The sequence below is a fragment of the Macaca thibetana genome, chromosome 15 (assembly GCF_024542745.1).
Source record: "Macaca thibetana thibetana isolate TM-01 chromosome 15, ASM2454274v1, whole genome shotgun sequence".
In the NCBI taxonomy this organism is placed as follows: Eukaryota; Metazoa; Chordata; class Mammalia; order Primates; family Cercopithecidae; genus Macaca; species Macaca thibetana.
In genome coordinates, this window is record NC_065592.1 from 29,749,075 (window position 1) to 29,768,288 (window position 19,214).

A 19,214-nucleotide genomic window follows, 5' to 3' on the forward strand; every position below is an offset into this window, starting at 1 on the left:
TGAAGGGGGGTGGCAGTGGCCACCCAGAAATGATATTGGAGCCCAAGTTTGGTGAGGAAAACAGGAGACTGGTTATACTGGAGTGAGGGGGAAGGAGGGCTAGTTAAATAATAAACATATTACAGATAATAAAAATTAAGTTTTTATTAAAAACAAAACCTTGTTGTCAAGAAGGTGGTTACAAATATGGAAAGGGAGAAAGTATGAATGAGCCTTTTATTATATAAGAATTAAAAAGCAATGGGGCAAACTCATGGTTTTCAAGAGAGATGTGTATAATTTCTAATTCTGTCCACTGAGAGTGCCCGGGGCCAGCGACAATGCAATAACGATGAGCACAGCTCGCACTCAGATCTTTGTTTGTAAATACCATTCTCCATCATCAGAAACTAGTGCTCTTTGGAGAGACGGGTTTCAGGGTTGGGAAAGTATAAGATGAAACTGGAATATCTTGCGATGCCAGAAATTGAGGAAGCATTCAAAGGATAACGGGGACATCTCCAAAGGACATATAAGTTAGCCAAAAGGGGCTCCTGTGAGCAGTAACTGAACAAGTTAAGGATAAAAATAATAAAAGAAATGAATTATAATCCATTGAATATCACAGGAATCCATGAGATCATACCAACATAAATAAAGGAAGTTTGATAAGAAGTGGGGTGAAAATTGCATAATACCAAAGTATTGCCCTACAAAATATATACGAATTACAAAAGAAAAAAGTAACTACTGTGCAGAAGCCTGGCAGACACTCCATCAATGGAGTGATCATAATCAATATTAAGTGATCAGAGTTGACACCTGTCCCCATAATGGGACAAACTAATACCACATGCTACCTGTTTGGATACAGTGAGAACACAGCATCAACTTAGTGGGATTCCTACCAAAGAGGCACAACCTGAAAATAATCATATGAAAGCATCAGAGACCCACATTAGGGAGCAGTCTACAAAATTGGGGGTGATGGGGTATCATATTGGCAATTTACTCTTAAATGATTCAAAATAGAAAGACATTTGTACTGTACTTGGGAACTTTTCTTTAGGTTGGAGATTCTTTCAAAATTTAAAAAGTTAATGAGAAGAGTGACCTTGTGTTATTGTAGATTTGATGGAAGCCAAGTGTCAAGATAAGATTAAGATCTGTATGGACCAAGATAAGTGTCAACAATTATACTTTAGGGTAATGATTCTGAAATTTTCTCCAGTGAAGCATCAGTTTCTCCCCACCAGTCCATTATGAAGCAATAGTTTTATAAAATGCAAAAATCCCACGCTTGGATTTCAGGACAATATCGTATTGCAATAAGAGTTTTCAAATGCTTACTCTCAATGTCTGAACTTAGAATGAACCAGTAGCAAATGATTTCTGGACTAGCTTGGACCACGCTTTGAGCAGTGTTTTCTACAGTTGAAGATGCGTGGATCCCTGATTGCCATCAAATCCACAGTTGAAGATGCGTGGATCCCTGATTGCCATCAAATCCACATGGAAAATCAAAACAACTGGTCACACTGTTATCCAAATGGTAGCAATAATAATTAGTACCCTAATTAACATCAACCATCTACACAAAGTATTCAAAAAAGGGACTGCCCAGGCAATATGAAGGGATTAAACACTTGCCTTTGTGAAGAGTCATTCAAATTCTCGAAAGGGGTCACATGACAAGAAAAGATGTGCCCACCCGATTCCAAAGTAGTTGCTTTGTGGTGACTTCAGAAGAAAAACCCAGTTACACAGAAGATAAACAAAAACATTTTGCATGGACCAGTCTGCAATGCCAAGCCATGACTATCATTGCTGGGAAGGGAACCAGCATTCAGAAGGGGTTAGTAGAGGACAGCTCCCAAATCAGATGGGTTTGACTTAACTACAGATACTGAGGGTCAAGCTACTGATTCCAACATAGTCCACACACGGGCCCACTCTGGTTCTATGCCACAAACAGCCTCTCCTTCATACAAGGGCAGGCTTTCAAGTAAAAGAGAACAATTCTTTATAACAAACCAAGTCCAAAGCAGAACAACAAAAAAGGAGCGATTGCATCCTCTGGAAAGTGGCAAACTCCATCCAAGCTCAGGGTTCTTCTAGAGGACACTCTGACACTTTTGTGGCATGTTCCTGTATGCTGGAATTCTCATGCTAGTGTCCCCCCAACACTTATTCCAGACACACACAGAGGAGGCTCCACATAGAAACCCATGAGCTGGAATCAACAACAACAGACTGCTGTGGCATGTCTCTCATGTGAGGCACCTCACTTACCTGGGGCAGTTTTATAGCATGTTCTGGAGGGCAGCGATGGGGCGTTCTTTGTCCTGGGGCTCTGTGTACTCTGCAAGACTTGTCTCTGCCTCTTCAGCTCCTCTTCCCTTTCCTGAGCTGCTCGGATCTCTTCCTCAATCATGGACAAAGTCCGCTGTTTCCTGGACCTCAGCTTGAAGGGTCCAACCATCACGTCGGATTCTTGAGTGGCCAGGAGGGAGGCTGTGCTTCTCAGCTCAGCTGCCTCCGAGTACTTGCTGAAATAGCTTCCTTCGGGCCTGGTCTCCTCCATGTTAATCGGACCACTGGGTTGCACAGCTGGCAGTGGCTGGGGGGGCCCCCTTTCCCTGAGTGCCCTGTCTTCAGCAGGCAGAATCTTTGGTAATACATCCCTTTTCTCTTGAACAGGAGAAGACACCTGAGGTGGCTCAAACATGCTCTGAGGCTTTTCTGAGCCGAAAGCCCCAGCTTCAGCTTCCTCTACAGTTGCTTCAGGTCCCTGTTGCTCTGCTCCATCCCTGCTGGTTTTAGACACAGCTTTATCCACCTGCTCGGCTATGGCTTGTTGAATGGCATTCTGCACCAGGAGGCCAGCCTGATACTCCAAGGGATCATCAACCGACGGAGAGTCCCCCAGCGTGGAGGAAGGCGAATAGAAACCATGATCGCTAAATGACTTGGAGACGCCTTCTCCTCGGCCCTCTGAGGGGTTGTCAGTTTGTGGCGTCTGCGGCAGAGAAAAATCAGCCAGTGAATTTTCCTGGAGGGCATTGGTTGTCTCATTGGAGGCCCCACTGTCACTGATGTTGTCCATGCTGAAATCATTGGATAGGGTCTCCAGGACTGTGGTATCCTGAGACCTCACCGACAATTCATCAAGACCAGAGTCAAGCTCCTCTTGGGTCAAGGAGACATTGACAGATTTTGAGAAATGATCCAAAATCCCATGGTCATCATCCTTGACCACGGTGAGGACGGCCCGGGCGCTCGTAAATTCTCCATCCTCTGCCCACAGTTTAGATAAGGGCCCACGTTTAGCAGGCTCGCTGTAGGGCCCTTCCTTCCCCTGAGGGGCTGTGTTGCCCTGGCTTCCTGCTGCCGATGGGGTCTCCAGGGCACCAGGGGATTTCTGTCCCTTGGTGGCTGAGGCACCACTGTCTTCTGGAGGTCCCCCGACAGAAGGTGGTCTCGGATTAGTCAGTGGCTTGTCTGAGTTGACTGATCCCAGAGGCCTGTAGAAAGGCTTGATGGAGAACAGCCTGGGTGTACTCTGGCCCTTGGCCACTGCTTGCCTGGAATTCTCCATCAGCTGAAATTGTTTGCGAGCAGCAGAGAAATCTATCTGCTCTGTGACAATGTCCTCCTTTGCTTTGTCAATCATGCTTGCGCATTCATGAGAAGAGGCAGGGGCTGTGCAGAGCTGTGATGGGGGCTGCTGCTGCTGCTGCTGCTGTAACTGTTGCTGCAGCAGCAACTGTTCCTGCTGTGCCCTTTTCTCCTTGCGCTCCTTGTACTTTTTGTGCGACTCCAGATGTTCCTCGTCCAGCTGCTCCTCGATGGTTTTTTCCTGCGGGGGATTCCACCATTTTGCTGCAATGCCAGGATTCTTCTTGACGGCCTGGCTGCGGATGAGCTCCCTCCTCTCCTTTTCCAGCTCCAGCATCTCTTCCGAAGGCCTCACTTTTCTAACGCAGTATTGTTCTTTCTCACGCTCGTCATCCTCAAAGAGCTTGGAGGGCTTCTTGTCCTCATGGAAGGCACGCAGCTCAAACTTGGCCTCCTTCTTCAGTGTGGTGAGAGTGAACTCTCCGTCTCGGGAAGAACACCATGAGCTGGTTGAGGAGCTGGGGCTGACAGGGGCCTGCAGGCTGTCCCCCAGCGCATCTCTAGGCTGGCTAGGGGAATGGCCATTTGTTCTTTCTGCCTCTGCCATGGGGTCAGGGCTGCTATTACTGAGCTCGATGTGAGGCGGTGCCTGCTGGCTAGCTGTTCTCTCAGTGGGTTCTGGTTGGGCCGTCTCGTGGACAGCGGGGCTTAGGCCACCCACCAGGACCACTGCACCAGGCTCTGGGGAGGATGTTCCATTGAATGTTCCGTCCACAGCAGAATCACAGCAGTTGGCCTCCAGCACCTCATCTAGATAGCGGATCTCTCTGGCAACATCGTTATCCAGGGATTCGTGGTGATCAGTGAGGAGGCCATTATGTGGGGGTGAATAGAAAGGGGAAGGGTGGTCCATGGGATGTGGGGTAGAGGTGATTCCAGGAACACTTTTACATTCTGCAACAGACACCTCAATTTCCATGTTCTTGTGATCTGGGGAAAGAGAGCTGGTAACAGGCTCCAGGAGGGTGGCACTATAGTCGTCTCCCTCGCTTTTTAGCCGGATATCATCCTCAGAAAGCTGGGGAGGCTTCTGGAATAAAGAGAAAACAAAAGTCGGGGTTAAATACTGCATCTCTTACGGATGTGAATGCTGACAAACTGACTCATAACTAAGAGGAAGGAAAATGGAAACCACAGTGACAAATTCTTTTGAATAGAAATTTCCTAATAATCCCTTAAATGTTCATTTTCTTGTAGTAACGGGTGCCCAACCCTCTCTATTTTACAGATTCCATTTTGTTTACATGCTAGTGCCATTTTTAAATTTTATCTACTAAGGTGGAAGGGATTACATCATTATTGTACCAGAGTCTTCCCAAGTATTTTGTAGCAAATGATTGCAGGCTATGCAATAGGACTATTAATAGGATTGAAAAAAGAAGGTCCTTTTGTATGAACAGATCTTTAAAACATATGACTCTCTGCCAGATGTAATGCAGTTATTCTGGAGACAAGAAACTTTTTGGAAAATCTTTCCAGAATAAAATACTGGAAAACAGTAGATCTCCTTAATGGCAGCACATAGGCTACAGTGCCTCACTGCCACGGCTGTTACTGACCATGTGCCTTATAAACACCATCACCAAAGCCACTGACTGCACAGCTGTTTTCTGGGATTGCATCAAAATAATACTCTTTAGTTAAGAAGTCAGCATTGCTTTGAAAAACTAATGGCCAATGGTACCTCTCCTCCAGTTTCTTAACTGCTTTATATGTGATATCTTCAGTTTGTGATTCAATAAGAAAACTCTATCTTCTTAATGTTTTAAAATTCATCATATATATATACACATACATATACACACACACACACACACACACACACACACACACACACACACACATATATATACACATATTATTTTTTAAGATGGGGTCTTGCTCTGTGGCCCAGGCTGGAGTGCAGTAGTGCCATCTTGGCTCACTGCAACCTCCACCTCCCAGGACCACAGGTGTGTGCCATCACCCCTGGCTGATTTTTTTTTTTTTTTTTTTGGAGAGACAGAGTTTCTCCCTGTCACCCAGGCTGGTCTTGAACTCCTGTATTCAAGCAATCTGCCCGCCTCAGCCTCCCGAAGTGCTGGGATTACAGACATGAGCCACCATGCCCAACTTATCTATCCTATTTTTCTACCAGTTATCTAGCCTATGTAATTTTGTTATTTGGCATTAGAAACATTAATTTTCAAATTATAAGATGATTTTCTTTTTCATATCAAAGGACTCTGGCTTATCTCAAAGAATTCCAGTAAAGTATAAATTTAATTAGAGTTACCCTCAAGGACTTTACTAACACCTAGGTCGGCTTTGTCTCCCTATCTCAAGTTTATAATGTGCCTTGTATTATTGACATAGGACAATGCAAAATTGCAAGAGGGTGTAATCTTCATTTATCTAAGGTTTCAACAATTTTAAATGCTTAGAATATTAAAGCACCACCTTGGGATGATTCTCAGGAAATTAATTTCAAAATCCTTCCCCAAAAAGTAGATAATTATGGATTTGTTTTTAAGACCTAAGAAAACACAGGAGTTCACCGTAAGTGCTCTACATTGCTGTCAAAATGTTGAAAAACTCTCCGGGTTATCCATGAACTGGGGGGTTTCCTTCAATCTTCATTTCCCACGTTTCCTTTCAGACTTAAATTATTCAAGTAATGTATATGTCTTCTCCATTAACAGGCACGAATAATGAGTATTCCTCTTTTGTCAACATCTTCTGTTCTCTGATTTTCTTCCAGTCTAGGTCTGGTCTTTGTTAAACAGTGATACTTAACACAATATTTATAATTGCTAACATCTTTATTTTTTATTTTTGACCATCATTAAATAGTAGTTTTTGCTGCTACCTTCCTTTTTTTTTTTTTTTTTTTTTTTAAAGAGACAGGCTCTTGTTCTGTTGCCCAGGCTGAAGCACAGTGATGTGATCATAGCTCACTGCAACCTTCAACTCCTGAGCTCATGGGATCCTCCTGCCTCAGTTTCCCTTAGGACTACAGGTGGGTGTCACCATGCCTGGCTAATTTTTAAAATTTTTTGTAGAGATAGAGTCTCGCTATGTTGCCCAGGCTAGTCTCAAACTCCTGGACTCAAGTAGTCCAGCCTTGGCCTCCCCAAAGTGCTGGGATTACAAGCGTGAGCCATCCTGCAGGGCCAGCCCTTTTAAAACTGTTAACTAAACTTTTTGTTGGATAAGGCATTGTCGGTAACTTCTACTCATATATCATTAAGAATTACACAAAATCTGAATGCTGAAACTTACTGGCGGCCATTCAATTCCAAGTAAACCTAGGCCAAAATTAGCCTACTCCATGGAAAATTATTACTGGAATAAGAAGACAAAGAGAGATTCATGGTACTGCTAAGATGAGTCCGATTACCTATGGCACCTTTACCCCTGGCTTCTTTTGGCTAATGACTCACTGCTGATACTCTGCATGGGAATAACAGAGCTCTCCTTCTATCCTTTTTGGCTTTGGGGTCGAGGTGGGCGGAGGGGAGTGGGAAAACAGTAGGAAGCCGGTAGGACTGAAATATGGTTAGAAAACACTGCTCTCCTGAAACACAAGATGCTTTAGAATACTCGAGGAGAGGAAGAAGGGCAACGTAATAGTAAAGGAAACTAAAAGGCAAATAATTAGTTCTATAGTTTAATGAATTAATCTTCATTAAACATGATGGGAACTTATTCTGCAGGGTCACAATGAAATTAGCAGCAACGATAAGCTCCAGAAGACAACACCCTTTCTAAAAAAAAAAAAAAAAAAAAAAAAAAAAAAACCAGTTCCCTGTACTTCCAAGAAAGCCCTAAGTCTATTTTAGAGTTTTCTTAGTCTGAATCAGGCAAATGAAGAACTTGCCTCTCTTTGTCTCTTGTTGCTAATCAGAGGAAGGAGTGATGTGGCTTATCTCCAAAGCCATTTCCCAAGAAGCCTTTCTGCTCCTCACATCAGCATTGTCCCTTTCTCTTGAATGTTTCACACATCAAGTGCTCGATGATGAATGAGCAGATGCCTTTCCATGTTTTCTTTTTAGGACTCAACAATTGAACAGCTCTTTCTAAGGCACTCTTTTTGAACTACAAATAGTTGTTTTGGTACCAAATTTTTAAAATCTAAGACGAGAATTTGACAATATACTTTTGCAGTTGTCTGAAAAAAATATATAAAACTGCCATTATCTTTGAATCAGAAATTAATTTACAAGTAGTTATGTCTTCTGTGATCGGTCAAACAGATTTTAAAATATGCTAGTTAGTTGGCAGAGTGCAGTAGCTCATGTCTGAAATCCCAGCACTTTGGGAGGCTAAGGTGGGTGGATCACTTGAGGTCAGGAGTTTGAGACCAGCTTGATCAACATGGTGAAACCCCCTCTCCACTAAAAATACAAAAGTTAGCCGGGCATGGTGGTGTACACCTGTAATCCCAGCTACTTGGCTTGAGAATCGCTTGAACCTGGAAAGCGGAGGTTGCAGTGAGCCAAGATAGTGCCACTGCATTCCAGTCTGGTCGAGGAAGTGAGACTCTGTCTCAAAAAAGGTTGGGTGTGGTGGCTCACGCCTGTAATCCCAACATTTTGGGAGGCCAATGTGAGCGGATCACTTGAGGTCAGGAGTTTGAGAACAGCCTGACCAACGGTGGTGAAACCTCGTCTCCACTAAAAATACAAAAGTTGACCAGGCATGGTGGTGTACACCTGTAATCCCAGCTATTTGGCAAGAGAATCACTTGAACCCGGAGAGCGGAGGTTGGAGCATTCCAGCCTGGGTGAGGAAGTGAGGCTCGGTCTCAAAAAGGAAAAAAAAAAAGAAGCAGCAGCCCACACGGTGGCTCACCCCTGTAATCCCAAAACTTTGGGAGGCTAAGGCAGGCCGATTACCTGAGGTGAGGTCAGGAGTTTGAGACCAGCCTGGCCAACACAGTGAAACCCCGTCTCTACTAAAAATACAAAAAATTAGCCAGGCGTGGTGGCAAGTGCCCCTGTAATCCCAGCTACTTGAGAGGCTAAGGCAGGAGAATCGCTTGAACCTAGGACAAGGAGGTTACAATGAGCCGAGATCACGCCACTGCACTCCAGCCTGGTCAATAAGAGTGAAACTCCATCACACACACACACACACACACACACACACACACACACACACACAAGGCTAGTTACTTGTTAAAAGTCAAAGTTAGTGGGGGTTCCAGGGTAATTTGAGATGAATCCTTTCCAATACATTTTTTTAAACCTCTAGACACTGGCGGGTGTAAACAGGAAAGAGGCCCTCCTTCTTGTGAGCTATATGGCATCCAGTCCCCCTTTCCCATAAATTCAGAAAATTCTTCCTGACACTAAATTCCATCTACTCAGGGAGCAGCAGGTTTAACCTCTAATTGGTATGGAAGTATTTAAAGAGATAAACAACTCTGAATTACTGATTCACAATCATGCACCAGAGGTCTTGAGGTTTTGTAAAGTTAGACAACAATGATAACAAAAGAGTGAATTCCTGAGTTCCACTGTAAGCAGTAAGAATTTGCCTTCATGCATGATGGCCTGATGGAATCAAAGCCACTGGCAACTACACCAGGTAAATAAAAATGGGCTGGAAATCTAACCTATCCAGATTGGGCAGGAATCTGGGCTTGGTATCGTCAGATGATGTCTTGTTTAAACCAACAAATGCTTATTGCTCTCTTTGAAGATAAGAAGGTCCAGAATTTTCTCCATGCTTCAGATTAGGTGAATGTGATTCCAGATTTAGATAAGATGCACATTCATTCAATCAACAGGAAAGTCCTTTTTGAAATGAACTATTTCCCAATGCAAAAAAACAGAAGGATATGAAAGAATCATCCAACTGGGTTTTCTAAGGTCAGAGAAAAACTAGGGTGCAAAGGGGCTGTGAGAGCTTTTTAGATGGGCCCAGCTCACCCTACAGGTAGAGCTCTAACAGCATGACACAGAAACCTGCCTTTCCCACTAAATTCCTAGACTAGTTAACAGCTGGTTAGGATGTCTACCATTTACTTTCAAATACTTGGTCGGGGCAATTTAATACAGCTGTGTGCTTCTGAAATCAGTTTAAATTACATTCCAGGGTCTGACAACCACCCTAACTGGGAACATAAACTCAAGAAATGGTCACCTAGGATCTAATGAGAGATACCACACCCCACAGGTGGCTTCCTCCAGTACTTAGCTCTCTTGAACTCCGGAGAACCCCTGAAGCTTTGTTAATTGGCATAATTAAGGTGAGAAATAGGTTTTCATTAGTGAAATTAGTGGCCTGTCAATTAGCATAATGAATGTTAGAAACCCGTGAAATTGGTGGTGTTCACATTTGTGGATTAGAGATCTTCCTCACCCTTTCATGAAGGGGATATGCCAATAGAGTGAGCCCTTTGGTTTATACACCCTTAGGGATGGTGTTTGAGGTTTGAGAACTAACTATTCTTGTTTCTAGCCTTTGGTTCAGGGGACTTTGGTTGCTTAACACCCACTAAAATGGTAACAGAATCCTGTCTTCATAAAGTTCCCACATCTATCTTCAGGCAAGGTGGGGGGGTAGCATCTAGAAACTTAGGGACCTGAGAGTTCTTCATACCATTTTTTACAAATGTTTATTTAACATAAGTCTGTATGAGTGCCAGAATTTGGTCCAAGAGACCTGTGTTTAATATAACCTGGTAGCCAGGCTGCTACTAAAGTCACCTTTATCTACCAAAAAGTGTTTAATAGTTTTGCAAAGCAAATTAACATGGCTTAATTTACAACACAGGTGCCTATGTCTCCACCTAAATAATGCAGAAAATGTGGTAATTCAGAGTTTGGTGTCCAAAGACCAGAGTCTGGGGTCATTTCTTGGCTCTACCTATAAAAGTCCTACCAGACTTTTTGTACTATAATTACGGAATTCTGCTGAGAATAGAACTCCTTCGTAAGCAGGACTAATAATATCTCCCAAATCTGTTTTGAGAATTAAGTTAGAAAATGTACTTAAAAGTACTATGTAAACTGTAAAACGGTTAATGCAAATGTTCACTATTATTAAGCCATTTTACACTGAGGTTTAAATGACTGATATTATATTCTTTCTGGCAGGAGACTGAATTTCTTTTGGGAAAAGAGCAGATTTTTAGAAGAAAAGAAATCAACAAGAAAAGATTAAAGAAAAAAGGCCCAGGAAAGACTCAAAGTCAGAACCTATGGCAGCTCTAATCTCCCTAATCTTTCCCTAACCCCAGATCCTTACATGTGAATTTTAGTTGAAGCTGAACACAACTAGGAAGATACAGTTGTGCTGCAACAGAGAGAATAATTTCACAAAATGTCCTTAAAAGTTAAGCCCTGAAATGCAGTAAGTAGAATAAGTAGTCAAGAACCACCAGACCTGGGGCTCCAGTCACATGAGAAGCAGAGGAGGGGTCACACACTGGATAAAACAGAACCTGGTCCATCTCCATTACTCAGCTAGCCAAGTAAACGTACGAGTGAATGAGACAGCCCTGACAAGCCTGTCCCGTGGGCATCTGTAAGCGTGGCATCCCCATTTTCTAGTTGACACATGTCTAATAGCTTATCATTTCATAGTACATGCACATACATATGTCAGCTGATGCTTGAAACATGGCCCTCTGTTAAGTGGGAAAGGCACGAATTTTATTTCAGTCTTAAAACTTCAGAATAACAGGTATAGAGAAATAAAGGGATGTTTCTCAAGATCATCTGGCTAGTAAGTCCCCTAGCCAGGATTTGAAGGTCGGTTCTTCTCATTCTATCCTGATATATCAAAATGCATTCTCAATAATAGGAGGCTTTTGAAATGACATGGGAAATGGTAAGAAGAGTGGATGGATCAAAAGAGAGTTAGCTTGGCTTTTTGGTTGATCTTTTACTTGCTTGAATCTCTACAGATGATGTGAGACTCACAATTTAGCTTTAAAAGTCAATGATCTCTTTGCCTTCTTTATTCAGTCTTGGTCAGAGACAGATGAACTCCGTCGAGACTTAACTCTCTGGAGACATATCTGCTGCTCTATGTGTCAGCTAGAAATGTGACTTCTTGGGCCAGGTGCGGTAGCTCAGGCCTGTAATCCCAGCACTTTGGGAGGGTGAGGCGGGTGGATCATGAGGTCAGGAGATCAAGACCATCCTGGCTAACACAGTGAAACCCTGTCTCTACTAAAAATATGAAAAACTTAGCCGGGCGTGGTGGTGGGCGCCTGTAGTCCCAGCTACTCAGGAGGCTGAGCCAGGAGAATGGCGTGAACCTGGGAGGCGGAGCTTGCAGTGAGCCAAGATCGCGCCACTGCACTCCAGCCTGGGCGACAGAGCGAGACTCCATTTCAAAAAAAAAAGAAAGAAAGAAAGAAATGTGACTTCTTGCACAGTCTGGGAGTTTCACCCTCTGGGCTGGGCTCTGAAGGGGTTCTGTTTCCTCTGGCCACTTGCCAGAGGTAAAATATTAAGATCCCATGTTCATGTCATTGTGATGGACACTGTGAGAAAAGGCTGCAACTCCTCACCAACACCACAAGTGAGATTCTAGAAGCCTGTTTACATTTGCACAGAAAACACAACAGCAGGGCCCTGATCCCTGACCCACTGGGCATAGACACCCATGTGTTCTTTCTGCCCAGGGTACCTAGGCCTGCAGCTAGGCATGTCATGAACAGAGATAACTTTAAGGAAGTGCATTTTCCTTAGCAGGCCTGCCTGAGCCCAGGCAGAGAGCGGAAAGGTGTCCTTCACCACAAGGACAATGTTCACTGTGTTCACAGCCTCCGCTCTGCCCCACCATCCTCAGGCTGTTAAAGCTCGACAGTGTCCCTAACCCATCTCGACCTCCCAGGCTCCTAGCCTAAATGCACAGTGTGACCCAAATTACTCAAACACCAGGCTGTACAACCAGGTTTCTCTGCTCTGAATAACCCAGATTACTTCCTACTAAAGCCATGACATTTAAATTAGAAATGCTTTTCTCCAGATAATAGGTGACCCGATCCTTTAATCCAGTTATTTATAAGTTCCACCAAAAATACAAACTCACTCTTGGCCTAGGAACAGAGGCATGGCTATAAAACAAAAATTCTTCATAGCTGTGAAATCAGAGAGTATCTCCGTTTTCGCTTCTCATCCTGCCTCTCTTTTGTAAGTCACGTTTTCAGTACACAGGACGCAACGACAATCATGATGAAGAACTGGTTCCACGAGCTATGCGTGGCTGTCTTTAGAGAGGTTCTTCCTAAACTTTTAACTTTCTGGCTAAGTCAGGATGTCTCCAGCACTAAGGCAAATGCAGAAGGGGTAGGGTGGGGTGGGGACTGCGGGCAGGGGTGGGGGTGGGGGCGGGGGGAGAAGGAAGTGCACCTGGCTGGTGGATGATGCCCAGAGACCTAAAAGATGACCACATCAGCTGAACCTCATCAGCTTTGGACAAACCAGGCAAAGCTACAGTCAGGAGGTCTGGGGGAGGCTAACTCCCCAAACCGAGGGAACCCGAGGCATAAGGAAGGGGAACAGAAGTTGAAGAGGTCAACACTACCTTGGATCCATAAGCATACCCTGGGACCCTGCACAGCTATATGCTCTCAGCCTGGGCCATGCGAGGTCCTCAGAGCTCCAAGGTGATCCCCCATCCCCAGCAAGAAGCTAACAGACTTGGAGGGAGTGAGTACCAGTTCCCATAAGAAGAACAAATAGCACCAGGGGAAGGAAGGGCTGCAGCAATAGCTGGAAATAAACTTCCAACCCTCTTCAACGGCACAAATCGTGCCGGGCAAAAATAATTGAAGAAAGCGCGGTGTACCAAAGTTCCTAAGCAGGCTGGCTGCACCTCCTCTGGCCCTCTCTGCTGAAGATGGCAGGAAGGAGAAGAAGCTGGAACTCTGAGGGGGCCCACCTGTTCCACCCTTCCCTGAAGGCACAGACAGCAGGAAAGTCTGGGAACTGCTTGCTGCATGAGTTAGGCTTTGGGCTTCTAAGCTGAGCTTACAAGCGGGAAGTGGCGGAGAGGAGAGGCCCCGGGTGATAACTTGGGCCACATTCCAGTCCTGAGCAGGCTGTCCTCTTCCATGCCCCCGGCAGAGCTTCTTCCGGCCTGTAGAACTAGGGGCCTCTGTTGATTGTGGGAAACTGGGAACCAAGCCACTCCCTAAGGAGGCTAGAGCCTCCCCTCCTAGCTGATGGAAGACAGCCGGCCAGACTCCAGACCTCAAGCACTCCTGGGGCAAACGCAGGCTAAATTTGGACCCGACAGGCTCGGGTCAATGCTGTGACCCTTAAAAGGGGCAGATACTAAAACCACTTCTTGGGTTTGCCTCCATGGATCTCCTGCCATGAAGCCATTACAGCTCAATGTGACTAGGGCAGTTCTAAAAAGAAAACTCAACGCTTTGGAGGCCAGGAGTCCTATTCCTGCTCCTGCAGGCCCAGCCTTTTTTTCTGAAAGCTTCTACGGTATTGGTCAAAAGAGTAATTCGCCGTTCTGCTATTCTCTCTGTCTTATGCCTCAGGTACAGGTATGAAGACGGGATGAAAATACTTCTGGAACTCCCCACCTCTTCACTGGAAACAAGGCTTGCCTGTGTCTTGACCCACATTCCTGGTGAAGGAGACCTGGTCAATTTCTCATAGAACGGAGTCTCCCCCAGCACCACAGCTTAGCCTATTAATAACATCCTCTTAGCCCTGCTGAAAAGTCAGTGGCTCCAATCACATCTGGAAAATGTTAAGGTGTTATTTGATGAATACATTTACAGCTTGGGCTTTCTGTGAAAGAAACTGAAGATGGTGTGTGTGGTGGGGGTCAGCAGTGGGGAGGGGAGGAAAGGAAGGAAGCTGCTGTTGCCTTTTCTGCAGCAGCGGATGAAAGGGTTGTTTCTTTCCGTTACTTGGAGACCCACTTCTTACAGGAGTGACTGGGAGGCTTCCGGGTTTCCCGTGAATGAGGAGAGATGTGAGTTTCATGTTTTCCTCAATGGGGAATACGGAGGGCCCTATCAAGGAGCCCTCGGATGCTCTTCTCACCAAAGGCCCTTTTCACTGTGAGATTATTTTGCAAGGTAGTCCCCACCCCAGAATAAACCAAGCTCAAGGCCACAGAGGGAACTCTGGCTCCTGCAAGCTGAGATTTCTAGGGTAACGGATTCTGGTAAAGACAAAAGCAAGCCTCGTTTTTCAATTCTTTATAAATTTGCTGTGTCCCTCTTGGTTTAAAAATAGTTCCGGATCTTGGGTTCATGCCTGGTGAGCAGGTCACGGCAGGGATCAAAAGCCAAGCACCACTGTGGACCCAGCAGAATCCACTATATTGAGGCCGAGCCCCAAGGAAAGACGGTGCCAGACGCATTTGTGGTTAACCCTCTGTCTACAGACGATTCTGTGCCTATAAACGAAGCTGGTGAGGGTCTCCTTCCATCCCCATGAGACCTCCAAGAGACAGGTACCACACATTCCCCCAAAAACCGTATTCCCCCAAGCCACCCTGTGAATGTGGCGAGTTCCACAGCATGGAAACAGAAGGCTGGCTGTAGACCATAGGACTGGGTCTCTTGAACAAATACTAGAGGATGGCTAGGAAACGAGGCACCAGAATCACCCAGTCACTTGGTTCTGTTCTGGAAAAGGGCACACAGATTCTCAGACACACTCACACCATCTTCAAAGCATGATCTGCCACAGACGACTCATATAGCTTTGCACTGTATGTGCAGGACTGAGTGTCCTCTTTTCCTCTTAGCACAAAAGCTGAGAGTTTTATAAGATTTGCAAAAAAAAAAAAGAGAGAGAGGAGAAGCAAGACACCAGTCTGAGCTCGGCTGCCCACTTTACAGCAAGAAAGGACTCTTCACAACACATGAGAGACTCAGAAAACCTCCTCCATAAAGACACTGGCCTCAAAAAAGACCCTGTCCTTTCAAATTAGAAAGAAAAGGACAAGAAGATAAGTCAGCAGACTTGGCTTACCCTGCCCAGAGCGTGCGCCTCAAACCTCCTCAGTGAGAACTGCCTTTTTCCAGACAGATTCCTGCGTGCGCCCTGGCTCAAGCTGGACAAATTCCTCCTGAGCCTCCTGACGGAAGACTGTGATGTCACCGTGGGCCCTCCCTCTGCTCCCTAAAAGGCCATTCACACAAAGAAGGACTTTAACCTCCTTCGGAGAAGCCTGGCCCCTCCCTGGCTGGCCGGAGCTGGAGGGCAGCGGCATTCCCAGCGAGAGCAGGCCCAGCCTCCTCCTGTCACACTCAGGGCTGAACAGAGAGGCAGGAGCTGGTGGCATTGATGTGAATCAGATACCTCTGTCTTCTCGGCAATTCAGAGGTGGGCCCTGGGACAAGCAGGGAATTGATATCCCAGGGGTATTGAGGCAGCAAAAAATCTGAAAGACCCTGGAGAAATCTCCAGTTAGACTTTTCAGGACAGCTTGTGGTGTGTGCTTGTGCGTGTGTACATGCATGTGGTATGTGCATGTGTGCGTGTGTGTGTGATAACAAATGCTCACCACAGAACATTTGGAAAAAAAAATATTCATTCCCCTCCGCTCAGAAAAAAAAGTTAATATTTCATTTCATTCCATTGTCTTCTCAGAAATACATATTTAATATCATTGAGACCAGACAGTAAATGCAATTCTGTGCCAAGTTTTTTTTTACTCATATCATTTCACAAGCACTTTTTACATTATTTAACGGCCCTTGTAAGATGTATTTTAAGTGGCTACATTACAGTCCATGCCAAAGTGGACAGATGCATCTGAAGTCTGAAATGAGTGCTCTCATTTGAAGGAATGTCTGGAGTAAGTAGCTGCACCATCCCATGGCTAACAACAGTCCTCTGCCATCAAGAAAACAGATGCGCATTTGCCTTGGATAGAGACATCAGCGTCACCTCAAAATAGGGTCCCCAGCACTACACTGAGTCTAACGGGGAGTTGGCGTGTTTATCAGTGCTCCCTGCCTGATAACACCACTGGCTCAACTCTGCCTCCAGATTCTGTCCACCTCGTTCTCTGGAACTCTACGTTGACCTGGAAAATTTGGGGCATAACTTACAGGCGGAACTAGAAAGTCAGTCAGAATTCCAGGTCAGTTCAGTACCATGAAGTACTCACTTTTTCAGTAAGATTTTAGAGGACAAAGAGAACTGAGATTTACAGTAAACTGGGGGAAAGATGACAAAGGCCACGTATGGTTCTGTGGGGCTAGCTCATTTGCGGTCAGTTTTGGAGCAGTTTGTCCTGGCGAGAAGCCGAAAGATGGAACAGGGTTCACCTGTGGTCTGCCCACCAGCCAGTACAGCAGACCTCCTGGGACCCTCCCAAGCACACAAGTCAAGGAAGGGATAATCAGAGTAGATGGCGCCCAGGCAGGCTCTTTTGAAAAGGAAGCTAAAAGTAGACTTCACAAATATTTACAGCATCTAAACAACATTTTCCATATGCTAAAAACATTCTCCAAATTTATTTAGAAATATTGGGGAATTCCTCAGTGACTGACTTGGTGGTATCAAGTCACCAGGGAGCTCCAAGGGAACTCTGAATTGATGCTGCCCTGTGGAATAATTGGAATGTTCTGTTGTGTAGCCAAAGGCACCTGAATATGCTACTTAGTCATCTAAAGTAAAATGAGGCGGGGAAATCACATGCCAATGGCATTGCTCCACTTGAGAAGGAAGAACCAGGGCAGGACTTTCCATTATGAGGTGCCCTCAACCAGCGATGCAAAAGGGGTACCCGGGACCCACTCCATTACCGCACCTGCCCCTCCACATCCGTGGGAAGATTTGTTTAAAAAAAAAGGTTTTAAATCTGCCCTATCCACAAAAGACAACTGTATGTGCTCTTAAAGTACTATTTTCCAAGGAGTAGGTTTGCATATGACCTGGCATCTCAGAGACACCAGAGTCCACTACACACACCAACACACATATGCTCCACCCACACACAGGCACACCGTTGTGTGTTGACTTGAGTCATCTCCACAGATTCTTATGTTGAAGTCCTAACACCAAGGACCTCAGAATGTGACCTTACTTGGAGATCAGACTTTACAGAGGTAATCACGTTTAAGTGAAGTCACCAGGGTGGGCCCTAATCCAGTATGACTAGGATCTTTAGAACAAGAGGAAATGTAGACACAGAGATGTGCATAGAGGGAACACAACTATTTATAAGGCAAGGAGAGGGGCCTGGAACGGATCCTTCCCTCACAGCCCTCCGAAGGAACCAACTCTGCTGAGGATTTTGCATTTCTAGCCTGCCAACTGTGAGACTGTCGTTTAAGCCTCCCCCCACCAATTTGTGGCACCTTGTCATGGTAACCCTAGCAAACTAATCTATATACTCACACATGCACACCCATGCATTTGTATGTGTGCATGCACACAAAAACACACACATTCACACACTTCCCTGAGTCTTCCCTCAACCCCAAGCTGCAAAAATAGGGTTGAGGTTAGAAAAATACTCTGTGGCAAAGTCACAGTTAGGTACTCCAGAAAAGTGGATTATACTCAGAGGCAGAGGGAGACATGAACCACCAGCAAGCTAGCCTCAGCCTGCAAAAGCATAAACGGAGCCATCCTACACCTGATGACAGTGGAGTCTCTAGAGAGAAATGACCAGTGTGGAATCCAGCAGGTAACAGGAAGCTGCAGCTCACACCTCTACACCCTCTAAGCGCAGACCGTGAGCTTGGGGTGGGTTTTCTGAAAATAAATTTGCACTGCCGGTTTAATTCTCCTGGTGCCGTAACCTGATCTCATTAGTCTCTGAGGGTGCCTTGCCCTAGGGGAAAAGAAGCCATTTTGAAACTTGGTCCTGGTTGATTGGGAAGTAAACTTCAATTTATGAGGGTCTAGCCACTGGGGTTTAAAGACAATTGATACCATTATGATCATCATTCAGTGAACATCTGTGGTGCGCCTACTGTGTGCCTTGTCTGTGCCACATACCCTTCCATAGCTTCTATTTAATCCTCCCATTAATGGCAAAGTGGGGATTACCATGCACTCTGCAGAGGGGCAGACCCCAGCCAATGGCAGCCACCTATTCCCTAGGGTCACTCTGCTGGTTAGGAACAGAGCCCTGGCTAGAAGCCATGAATCCCCAAAATGCAGCAGGGCTCATGGAAGCCACACCAGGCAGCTCAGGAAGGAGCAGACCCAAGGAGCATTTGGGCCAATGCAAATAAAAGAAAAAAATCTTATGGCCAGGACCAGTGGCTCACACCTGTAATCCCAGCACCTTGGGAGGCTGAAGCGGGAGAATCAATCACTTGAGTCCAGGAGTTTGAGACCAACCCGGACAACGTAGTGAGACCTTGTCTCTACAAAATTTGAAAATTAGCCAGGCTCAGTGGCATGCACCTGTAGTCCAGCTACTCTGGAGGCTGAAGCAGGAGGAACTTGAGCCTGGGAGGTCAAGGCTGCAGTAAGCCATGATCAAAAAACAAAAAACCTTAAGACGTGTCTGTAACGTAAGGCAGCAAGAGACTACTTTGAAACTGTAGGCCAGCTGCTAGGAGTTTTGGGAAGGCCTCATTTCCCCTCTGAGTCTTAGTTTTCTGGTCTGTA

The 19,214-nt window shown here is 45.4% G+C and overlaps 1 protein-coding gene across 7 annotated transcripts in view; it reads right to left on the reverse strand.

Annotated features, from left to right (window-relative positions):
• Positions 1–19,214, reverse strand: part of PALM2AKAP2 (PALM2 and AKAP2 fusion) — a 534,816-nt gene that overhangs the window by 31,420 nt on the left and 484,182 nt on the right. For 6 of the 7 annotated variants that reach the window (XM_050761425.1, XM_050761423.1, XM_050761426.1 and 3 more), the window contains one exon: positions 2,272–4,687. In XM_050761425.1, the coding sequence (XP_050617382.1) occupies positions 2,272–4,687 (2,416 nt within the window). Of the gene's footprint in view, positions 1–2,271; positions 4,688–15,608; positions 15,834–19,214 lie in introns of those variants that run through there. The other variant, XM_050761429.1, reaches the window with a different exon arrangement.